At 41.3% G+C, this 12,188-nt stretch overlaps 1 protein-coding gene across 4 annotated transcripts in view; it reads right to left on the bottom strand.

Moving 5' to 3' along the window:
- BNIP2 (BCL2 interacting protein 2) overlaps nt 1–12,188 on the bottom strand; it is a 151,406-nt gene that overhangs the window by 60,766 nt on the left and 78,452 nt on the right. For all 4 annotated transcript variants that reach the window (XM_030188452.1, XM_030188453.1, XM_030188456.1 and 1 more), the window contains 2 exons: nt 3,042–3,218; nt 2,102–2,204 (listed from right to left, as the gene is read on the bottom strand). In XM_030188452.1, coding sequence (XP_030044312.1) covers nt 2,102–2,204; nt 3,042–3,218 — 280 coding nt within the window. The remainder of the gene's footprint in view (nt 1–2,101; nt 2,205–3,041; nt 3,219–12,188) is intronic.

Genomic DNA, 12,188 nt, shown 5'->3' with positions numbered 1-12,188 from the left:
CCCTCTCCTTCTCTGCCCATACACAGCAGAGAGCCAAGACCTGTCGCTTCTTTCTCTACATCAGCAAAATTCGCCCTTTCCTCTCTGAGCACACCACCCGAACTCTCATCCACTCTCTCATTACCTCTCGCCTTGACTACTGCAACCTACTCCTCACTGGCCTCCCACTTAACCATCTATCCCCCCTTCAATCTGTTCAGAACTCTGCTGCCTGTCTTATCTTCCGCCAAGACCGTTACGCTCATATCACCCCTCTCCTCAAGTCACTTCACTGGCTTCCGATCAGGCACCGCATACAATTCAAGCTTCTCCTACTAACATACAAATGCACTCAATCTGCAGCCCCTCACTACCTCTCTACTCTCATCTCCCCCTTACGCTCCTACCTGTAACCTCCGATCACAGGACAAATCCCTCCTCTCAGTACCCTTCTCCACCACTGCCAACTCCAGGCTCCGCCCCTTCTGCCTCGCCTCACCCTATGCCTGGAATAAACTTCCTGAGCCCATACGCCAAGACCCCTCCCTATCCATCTTCAAATCCTTGCGCAAAGCCCACCTCTTCAATGTCGCTTTCGGCACCTAACCATAGTACCTCTACCCAAGTAACCTAGACTGCCCTGATTTCTGATTGACTACATTTTTGTCCTTTAGATTGTAAGCTCCTTTGAACAGGGACTGTCCTTCTTTGTTATTTGTACAGCGCTGCGTAACCCTGGCAGCGCTCTAGAAATGTTAAATAGTAGTAGTAGTAGCAGTAAGTTCAGTCATCTGGTAAATATAATCCATTTTCTGAAGGACCTTGTCCATATGGGGTGCCTGGGATTGCTTCCAAGCAGCCGCTAAAACAAGCCTGCTAGAAGTAAAAAGGCTAGTGGCAATTTTATGTTGTTCCTTTGTTGCTCCCAGTGGTTTAAAATGCTGCCCCAAAGCTCTTTCCCATTTGTGAAGATGGTGCAGAAAGGGAGAAGGTGAAAGAAGCAATGCCTTATACAATTCAGTGATTGCACAAGTTGTTTTTTTAAAGGGTTTCTGACTGATGAAAGAAAAAAAAAAAAAAAAAAAAAAGAGCCATATGATAGCAGGTTGAATCTATATATCTGTGTGTAGGCATCCGAGGTCTTTCCCCTTATCTGAAAATGTATTATTACAGTGGAATAAATTATAGGAATTATATGGCCTGCAGTCTGGAAGTCTCCCCACAGATTTTTTTTTTGTATTGGATTCAAGGGTCCGGACTTCAACAGGCCTTACGTAAAGATTGGAGAACATCGGTGATTAGAGTACTATAGGGTGCTCTAAATAACAAAGGCTTGGGTGTAGATAGCTCAGAGAATACTAGTGGACAAGTAAAACATACTCCTTCATTTACTCATGAGTACTTATGTCTGCCACAGAGCTAATCTAACTGCTCATGCCTACATATCAGAGATATGTGTGTAACAAGTATACTACAAGATTACATGCATAAATGTGAGTCTGCAGATGTGTACATCCATCTGTCTAATATGTGCCAAGATATGCATATATTTACAAAATAGCATTTAATTGGAATTTTAGCACATATATCCATAAGTACATAAGTAATACCAACCTGGGAAAAGACCAAGGGTCCATCGAGCCCAGCATCCTGTCCACGACAGCGGCCAATCCAGGTCAAGGGCACCTGGCAAGCTTCCCAAACGTACATTCTATACATGTTATTCCTGGAATTGTGGATTTTTCCCAAGTCCATTTAGTAGCGGTTTATGGACTTAACCTTTAGGAAACCGTCTAACCCCTTTTTAAACTCTGCCAAGCTAACCGCCTGTTATTCTAATCATTTTTGTATGGTCAGTGTGTAAATAATTGGCACCCATTTCATAAAATCTACATTTACACACACACAGGCGGTAATACTATTAAGTGTGTACGTGGCAACTCCACCCCTGCCCAAACTATTCCCTTAGGAATATATATGTGTAAAGCACAAAGTAGGCACACTTATGCAACCCTGATGCAAAGTGCATGCCTCACATCTAATTTTATGAATCAACATTTTCCATGTGTAAACATGCAGAAAATGCATTTATAACATTATGCCTACAGAATTAGATACTTACTTAAAAAGATTGTCCATTAAATATCGATAGTTGGGCTGACTGCTTTCAGGCATAAAACAAACAGCAAATACAATAATGGCATTTAAACCATCTCCATAATAACCTAAAAAAAATTAGATAGGATTGTCAAGCGATATATACTAATGACAAAATCATATACAGAGAAACTCAACCATTACACGCACACAAAGGAGGACAAGTTAACAGATTCACTGTCACTCATTTACTGGAGAAAAGAAAAGCATGCAGAATGAGTGTCACTTCTTCCCCCAACACATGCTCTGAAAAATGCTTCATGAAGGTTTCTCTGGGAGGAAATTTCTTCAAATGGGTCTGGCCAAAGCTCAGGGCAGTTAGATTCACCAGAGAGATCTCCTGACTCCACTGGGGCAAGGACATTGAGACAGTAGCTCCTGGGGCTCAGACCAAGTACCAAACCATGAGGCGCAGGCCACAGCATGTGACCAGGGGCTCAGGCTTACCTATCCAAAGGTCCTGCCGCACCAGCCCAACCTCACAATTTGCTGGGAGGTACAGAAATATTTAAGGATTCAAAGCCTGAACCAGCCCCTTATACTAGTGGTGTCACTGGAAGAAGTTTATTATCTCTACCTTCCATCTGTTTATGGGAAGGACACCATCCAATAGTATGGGCTGATCTAATATGATAAAAGAAGATACATAAAAGAAGATATTCAGTCTGCAGTTTGAAAAAGGGCCACACCAATTTAAGTTCTGCTGTATAATTATTTTACTATTTGATTTGTGGTAATGGGTTCTATGAACATTGCCATATTGTGGTATGATTATGTTTTAACAGCATTTCCTTGTATGGAATGCCCTTGCTGTTGTACCTTGTTTGGGAATCACTCTGCCAGAGCAAGTAAATATCCAAAAAGAAGAACACACATATAAATCTGCCTATCAACTCAACTTTTACCTCCATGACTTATAACTTTTTTATAAGGTTCTATAGCCTTCATATCCACCCTATGATCTTGGTCTCCAATCCTGAACATGCGCCATCGTCTGCTATCTTCCTTCTCCTCGGATGCAGTATATTCTGGGATAGACCCTTTTCTGTGGATATCAGTAGTTTTTGGTTTTGGAAGATCATCTGTTTTAAAAGAAATATGTTATACACCTCTCTTGTTTATTATTACTGAAACAAATTTGCATTAACAATGTTTGAACACTGAATTGACAAGTGTGCAAAAGGATTTACCATCGCCTCTCACCTCAATCAATGTTTGCAGATCTAAGTGCTATCAAATCAAACCTTAATTCTTCATGAAATGAAAACAAAATGATGGCAGAATGATACACACCAATGAACATCGTTTACTCATATACATCAAGTTAATTGAAAACACCCATTTTGGAGTTCAGCTCAGCAGCTTGCCATGTGGAAAGGCCTGGGGTCGATTCCCTGCTCAGGTCTTGTTCCCCAGGTCAACCAGAGTTGTAGATGTCAAGGAGGCAGCATTCAAATTGAATGCATGTTTGTTTGTTCCAACTATTGGGTTCTATATTAAAAGGACAATCATACAAGAAAATTAAACTAATTGTTTAAAAGAATGTAATGTGAGGTAAATGAGAACACTTGAAATCAAAATTAGAGCTTAAACTGACACTGCTCTATTAACAGAAAAATAGGAATATTTGATGACTGGAACTTAAATTTTGACAGTATTAGATCAGATTGCTCTATTAAGAGAAAAATCTTGTTTCCCTCGGACCAGTGTTTCTTGGTTTAATCACTATCTACTGCTTTTAAAACAATCCAGTCATTGTTTACAACAAAGATGAGTAAAAACTCAAGAATCAGCAGCTAGGATGGACTGATCCTAGTTAAAGTAAGGCCGGTTAAATGTGAATATTATGATTCTTTAATTCATTCAGCAAGTTCTAATACTAACCAATTATTTCAAATAGTTAATTCCTTAGTTACACAGGAATTATCTATGGTTGTACAACCAACTCCAACATTGGTCCTTACAGCGCAGGATTTTGAAAACTATTTTCAAGATAAAGTTGAAACTTTGCTGAATCAATTGACTTCTATCCCTCTGTAGTTATCAGATTCAGCAAATTCAGGGGTTGAAGATCTGGTTGTTCCAGCTGATCGTTTATGCTCAGAATTCAAAATACCAAGTTGCCTGTCATTGTATAAGTTTTCCAAATCCTGTTGTCAGTTAGATATGCATCCGAAGGCTGCCTTGCTAACTGCCCCTGCAACATTCAAGGTATGGCTTTATACCATAATTATAGATCATTTAACAGCTGAGTTATTTCCACAAAGTTTAGGGGATATTTTGCTTAGACTTATTCTAAAGAACCCCTCTTTAGATACTGTTTTAACGAGAAATTATAGACCTACAGCAATCTACCAATGTTTACTAAGATCAGTAGCTAGGCAGTTAGAAGATTACTTGGATCGACATAATTTGCTCCTGTGAACACAATCAGGTTTCAGGCATGGTTACAGCACTGAAACATTATTAAGTCCACTGATGGCGCAAGTTAAGAGTTTTACTGTCTTGAGGTTACCAAATCATTTTATTGCAATTTGCCTTGCCTTCCGCTTTTGAGTTGGTAGAATATTCTATAGCATTTCATTAGATATTTTAGGTAACATAGGCTTAGTAGGAGAAGCAATACAATGGTTTGAGGGATTTCTGAAGGTGGGGGGGGGGGGGGGGGGGAAGTATATAGGATGCTGAAAGAAGGAATATTTTGATTTTTCTAAAGATAATATATATATTTGTATGCAGACAACACAATGATCTTACTTCCATTGTTCAAATTAGTTGAAGACAGTGTGATATAGCTAGTCACCTAGGACTGATGAAGCAATGGGGTTCCCGATATAAACTTAAAAGACTAACAAAACAAAGATCTTATGCTGATCTTCCCCTACCAGGGCTCCTCTTAGCACATCTTTGAAAATCTTGGGTGCTAACTTTTCTTGGAAACGTCATTGAGGGTACTGGGGATATTTCTGGACTGGTGGTTTGACCATGAAAAGCCAGATTTCTCAGTTAACCAGGAAATTTCCTCAGGCTGAGACAACTGCAATGTATTAAACATGCGATGAGACGGGCCCATTTTCATTTCAGGCATTGGTTTGTCTCAGCTTGACTTTTATAATTCACTTTATGTTGGATGCTCCAAGACATCCTTGCAATTGGCCTGCAGATCTTGCAGAACATAGCAGCAAAACTGATCTGTGGTAGACCTAAGTTTGATCATGTAACTCCCCTTTTGCGATCTCTTCATTGGCTTCCAATTGAGGCTCAGTGTAAGTTTAAGCTTTGCACTCTTGTGCACAAACTGTTTTATGGCTATCTAGTGGAGTTATTTGCTATGGGCACTGGAGGTCATTCTCTTAGATCTAGGGATCATTGTTTGCTGCAGTTTCCTACTGTAAAAAATGTGAAATACAAATGTTTCCATGATTCTGTTCAGTGCAATGTTGGAACTCCCTTCCTTTGGAGTTGAGAATGACTTAAGATTTTGCAAGTTTCTGACTGATTTATTTGCTATCTAAAATAGTTTATTGAAATTCTTAGGGGCTCATTTCCAAAGCACTTAAAACTTATAAAGTTCCATAGGTTACTAAGCAACTTTGTACATCTAAGTGCTTTGAAAATATGCCTCTTGATGTATTACATTTAGATAGATTATGAATTATGTACCTTTTCCTAGTGTTGGCCTAGTTTTTATTTATATTGTAATCTGCATTTATCCTTTGGCAGTAAATAGTGGAATAGCCATTTTTATTGTATTGTACCAAAGAGATTTCAAGTACTTGCAGATGAAGATTCATGGCACCAGACCCTAGTTCTAATTAAACTACAAATAAGACATATGTCCCAAACGTACAGAGAAAAGTGGCACACCAGCCATAGTTTAATATATCCAAGTGATACACAGTGCTATGGGAACACAGCTTCTTTCAAGCTTAGGTACAAAATTGGTAATTTTATAAAAGGGTGTCTATGTGCCTTCATATAAGGCAAGCACCCTGACCAGCACCAATAGCAACCAAATATATGTAGATTGTAAAGAGGGTGCATTCTGTGTGCCCATTTTTTATGCATATACCACCACCCCCTTCTGCAGAATTTCAAATCACCTCAAGGGTGATTTTACAGGCAGAAATTGTTTAAAAAAAAACCAAAAAAAAAAACAGTACCCCTTCAAACATAGTAACATAGTAGGTGATGGCAGAAAAAGGCCTGTACGGTCCATCTGGTCTGCCCAACAAGATAAACTCATATGCGATACTTTATGTGTGTACCTGACCTTGATTTGTATCTACCATTTTCAGGGCACAGACCGTAGAAGTCTGCCCAGTACTAGCCCTGCCTCCCAACCACCAGCACTGTCACCCAATCTCTGCTAAGCTTCTGAGGATCCATCCTTCTGATCAGGATTCCTTTATGTTTATCCCACGCATTTTTGAATTCCGTTACTGTTTTCATCTCCACCACCTCCCGCGGGAGGCCATTTCAAGCATCCACTACTCTCTCTGTGAAAAAATACTTTCTGACGTTTTTCCCCCGAGTCTGCCCTCCTTCAACCTCATTTCATATCCTCTAGTTCTACTGCCTTCCTGTCTCCAGAACAGGTTCGTTTGCGGATTAATACCTTTCAAATATTTGAATGTCTGTATCATATCACTGCTGTTTCTCCTTTCCTCCAGGGTATAAATGTTCAGGTCAGCAAGTCTCTCCTCATAAGTTTTGTAACGCAAATCCCATACCATTTTTGTAGCTTTTCTTTGCACCGCTTCAATTCTTTTTACATCCTTAGCAAGATACGGCCTCCAAAACTGAACACAATACTCCAGGTGGGGCCTCACCAACGACCTATACAGGGGCATCAACACCTCCTTTCTTCTGCTGGTCACACTTCTGTCTATACAGCCTAGCATCCTTCTGGCTACGGCCACCATCTTGTCACACTGTTTCATCGCTTCCAGATCCTCAGATACTATCACCCCAAGATCCCTCTCCCAGTCTGTACATATCAGACTCTCACCACCTTATACGTCTCTCGTGGATTTCTACTCCTAAGTGCATGCATTTCTTTGCATTGAATTTTAATTGACAAACATTAGACCATTCTTCTAGCTTCTGCATATCTTTTTTCATGTTTTCCACTCCTTCCGGGGTGTCCACTCTGTTACAAATCTTGGTGTCATCCGCAAAAAGGCAAACTTTACCTTCTAACCCTTCGACAATGTCACTCACAAATATATTGAACAGAATCGGACTCAGCACTGATCCCTGAGGCACTACACTACTCACCTTTCCCTCATCCGAGTGAATTCCATTTACCACCACCCTCTGGCGTCTGTCCGTCAACAAGTTCCTAATCCAGTTCAGCACATCGGGTCCTATCTTCAGACTATCAAGTTTATTCAAGAGCCTCCTGTGGGCAACTGTGTCAAAAGCTTTGCTGAAATCTAAGTAGATTACATCTATAGCATGTTCCTGATTCAATTCTCCAGTCACCCAGTCAAAGAATTCAATGAGATTCGTTGGCACAATTTCCCTTTGGTAAAACCATGTTGTCTCGGATCTTGCAACTTATTGACTTCCAGGGAATTCATTATTCTTTCGATCAGCATCGCTTCCATTACTTTTCCAATAACTGAAGTGAGGCTTACCGGGCTGTAATTTCCAGCTTCTTCCCTATCACCACTTTTGTGAAGAGGGACCACATCCGCTGTTCTCCAATCCCACGGAACCTCTCCCATCTCCAAGGATTTATTAAACAAATCTTTAAGAGGACCCGCAAGAACCTCTCTGAGCTCCCTCAATATCTTGGGGTGGATCCCGTTCAGTCCCATGGCTTTGGCCCGGTCCTGTCAGAAATCTTCTGTTTTTAACACCAAATGAAGGCAAAGGAGCTCTCTTGTTTTTCTTTTTTACTGGTGAGGAAGGCTAGAGTTCTAAAGACTGGGAGGCAAGGGGGGGAAAGGGTGAAGCAGGGATCCAGAAGACTGAGTATGCCCCCAAAGTCGGCACCACCAGCCAGACACCCCTAAACTCAACTGGTCCACAGGACCCAGGAGTATTCCCAACAGACAAATCCAGGTGCTGCTGAAGCGCCATCCACCACCTGCTGGAGATAGAGATGTACTGAGGGGAAGGAGGAGCTGGCCGTCTGGTATCACTGCCTTCAGCTTTGTAATCTCTATCTCCACCTGCTGATAGATGGACAGAAACCCACCAGTTCTTGGATTCATCTGCTGCATACGCTAATGAATGTGTTTATATATTGGTTTATATTTCTGTGTTTCTAAAAATTAGTTTAAAGTTGCATCGGCTTAGGTTTATAATTTTGTGTTTCTAACATTATTTATGGTTTATGCTTTTTATGCTAAATTTATGTTTTTATATGTTCTATTAGTTTAAGTATCAACCCTGAGGTAGCCCTGCTGGGCAAAAACACAGCCATGTCGGGTGCCTTTTTACCCAGTAATCTACAATAAGGGGGCTACATCTTGTAGAGGGGTCCTTTTACAAAAGGCATGCAAGCGTTTTTAGTGCATGCTAAAAATAAGCATACACCCTATGGGCGTCTCTAGCATTTAGTGTGTACTAAGAACACAAGCGCGCCTTTGTAAAAGGACCCTTCAGTTTGGTACCCCTGAGAATTCCTTCAGGGAATTCTTTCCACCTGAACCATCTGGTCCAACACCCTATGTATAGGAAGAGTTCTGGGGGACATGTGTATACCCTCCAGGATGGTTTTATCCATCTGTGGGTACCTCCTGTAATATGGTAATTATCAAGGAGTACCCTTCCTCCTCCTGGAAAAAGGACCACTATTTCCTCCCCTCAAGATGAATTACACATCTGATCCTCCCTAGAGTACCAAATGGAGACAGAATGTCCGAGTGTGAGTAAGCTGGCATCAAAATGTCCGCTGTTCCTGTCTATGGTGGAGGAGGGGAGCTGAGATCATCAAGTGGCTGCCATAAGAGGCGTCTGACTCTCTGGTTCTTGTGGCTCCTGCATGTAGAGAACCAGCCTGATTATGGAGCTTCCTGCCTCGCTACAATCAGGACAAAAGGAGCTGGCAGTGCAATTAAGCTGCTGGATCCTGCAGAATCCACAGTGGTAAGAAAACTTCTTCCCAACCCAGACCTGACCCTGACACACCTAACACCGGAAGAAGCAGATCACCCCCCCTCCCCCACCAAAAAAAGGTTCACCCATCCCAAACCTGCACTATTCCTCCAGCAAGCTAAAGGAACAAACCTGCCCAAATAACATTTTTTTCAAGCTTTGGGACTTTTGGGGGGGGGGGGGGGGGGGGAGAAAAGGACCACCTAACTCCCCCTCCACTCCCCTGTTGCAGGCATATATAATATAGGGGCCCTGTCAAGTTCTGTGAGCTACAGCCCACAAGCACTCCTGTCTCTACTGGGGTAAGGACCGTGGTCCAAATCCCAAGAGCACACTGCTCAAAACCCAGCCCCGGGTATGCAGGCCATAGTCTGTAACCCAAGGGATTAGGCCTACCTAACACTATCCCAACTTCACCAGCTGTTGAAGGTAGAAAAATATATCCAGCCCATATACTTGTGATGTCACTGAACAGTTCAGTACCTCTTCCTCCATGTGCTAAATAGGCAGGGACAAGATCCGTTGGCATGGACTGATCTAACTGGATGAAGAGGGAAGTATGGTTTTTAGACAAGGCCTCAACAATTTTTGTCAGATCTAGGCGTCAATGGCTAAATCCTCACTTCTCCTCCCTCCTGCCTCCACAGTATTTACCAGTGAGCTTTGAATGAGGGAAGGGGCAATCCATTCCTAGATCAGCAACTTCTTTTAGAAACTGATTTACTAGGTCTTTTCCTATTTTGTGTCTGTGGACAAAAATGCACATCACTGCTAAACGACAGCAGTCTTCCCTTCTCCGTTTCACATATCTTCATGTTTATGGTTATGGTCCTTCCCTCTCTCTCCCACTAACACACCCTTCATCCAGTCTCTCATTCTCACCCTCAAGCAACTAATGGACTTGGAACCTGCCACATTACCCTCACCATGCTGTCTCTCTATCATGATTATCTCTGTAAGCACGACCATATGATGAAGATCAGGTTGGTCCCAAGAAAGCCTAATGAAAGCAGGGAGGTAGGAAACATGCCATTTTGTTTAGCCCCACAATAAAAAAAAACAACCCACATTTCAGGAGAATGAAATCCCAGGTGTCAGGGAACAGTGACAGCCAGGATTTGTTAATCCCCGATTTAAACCAGTTTAAAAAAATGGCTGTCCAATAAAGTTGTGTACAAAATAGTTCTTTATTCTATGGAAAATCGAGAACTGAGGATTTGATGTGCATTACATATATTCCCGATCCTAAACTGCCTTATAAAAATGCATGATTTGTAGAACACTTAAAATGAAAGCTGCTGAAAAACTGTAGAACTGCCTGAGGATTTCAATGTGCTTGCAAACTAAGCAGCCCGCACATGCTTAATGCTAAGATGCTCACAGGTATAAAATAGTCTTCTTAGCAGTTAATGTGTGCACTAGGATTTAGTAAAGGAGTATCTGAGTAAACCAGGTATGGAACAAAATTATGTCCAACAATTGTCATATTAAACCCTTCCCTCTAGATCACGAGATTCACTTATGGCATGGTTTGTTGTGCGACTACTTTCCCAAAGGGGGCAATCGTCGGGCGCCGGATCCCAGTATCCAATAACACCTTGCTGGGGGTTACTCTGGCTCATGGGGGGGGGGGGGGGGGGGGGGGACACTGTGCATATTAAAACAGAAAAAAAAACAAAACAAAAGACAAACACCCAACCCCAGGGACTTATAAACCCAGATGTTTTGGGGGAAAAATAATCACAAATTCAATAAATGTGGGAGAATATCCTGAGGAGAGGCAGGGGCTAGCAATGGTCTGATCTGTTTTGACCCTAATGGAGGTTAACATTTAGCATGTGCTGAAACATCACTTAAATGCCAGGGTTTGCAAAGTTTCCGCCATGTTGAAATGACTCTGAAAATGTACCTTTATATCAGACATTCCACCAGTGTCTTCACTGACAAGTGAGACAGTCTTACAAATGAAATGTTTCATATGGGTGGGCAGACAAAAAAATGGTCATGCATTTGAAGACTGGCAATAGGCCTCATAAGACAGGATGGAAACAAGCCAAGTCCAATACAAAGGCATCACTACAGAAATTACCTCAAGAGTATCTGAAAAATATAACGAGTTGCCATATCTTGTATAAAAATCAAAATTCTGACAGCTGTTGCAAATTAGAGTTGACAAGCTGTTCTAGGTGTAATTAAAGAAAAATGGTAGTCTATATTTTTAATCCTTTGGAGGCGTTTATACAAGAATTTCAAATTTGATTTAAAAATACAGCTAGCAAATCTTCCAAAGGTCTGAATGTCAAGATCAGTCTGAGGTGTCACACAGAAGACAAAGTGGATAATAACTTAGTGATCTGGATTCAGGCTTGATTAGATTTATGTATGAAGCACACATGCAGATAAGTTATTCAGAATGGATCAATGAGTACAAGCCAAATCATGAGGTGGAAAAATTATAAAGAAAGAGCAAATCTGTAGACATTGTTTCTTCCACAGCAAGATTGTGTTTTCCATTTTTTTTTTTTTTTTCAAGATTAACAGTTATTGTTCTTACCACAAGATGGGGGCAAAGAGACCTACTGTATGTTACTTGTCTGTTTCCAAGACAAAGCTGTTAAGGAAAGCTATCCTTCCAGGCAAATGAAGACAGCAGCATTTCAAAATAAGAGAAAGACAGAAAAGCCTTTATGGTTACTTTTACCAAAATTTGGTATCAAAAGGAAAAGCTTATGAACAAACCAGGCACAAAGAGCAACAAAGTTTAAGAGGACAAAGTCTTCTCACCTATTGCCACTTTTCTCCCTTGTACCCATGTGCTTGTTCATTTTAACAATGAATACAACTGCATGTTGGTGCAGCCTGCTACTTTATGGCTCCCCAGGTAAAGCTCCTGTTGTAGGGATTGGATTACAGATCTTCAACAAGCCTGTGTGCAACATCTA

Source organism: Microcaecilia unicolor, chromosome 1 (assembly GCF_901765095.1).
Source record: "Microcaecilia unicolor chromosome 1, aMicUni1.1, whole genome shotgun sequence".
Lineage (NCBI taxonomy): Eukaryota > Metazoa > Chordata > Amphibia > Gymnophiona > Siphonopidae > Microcaecilia > Microcaecilia unicolor.
This window is presented reverse-complemented; position numbering and strand designations above follow the sequence as displayed.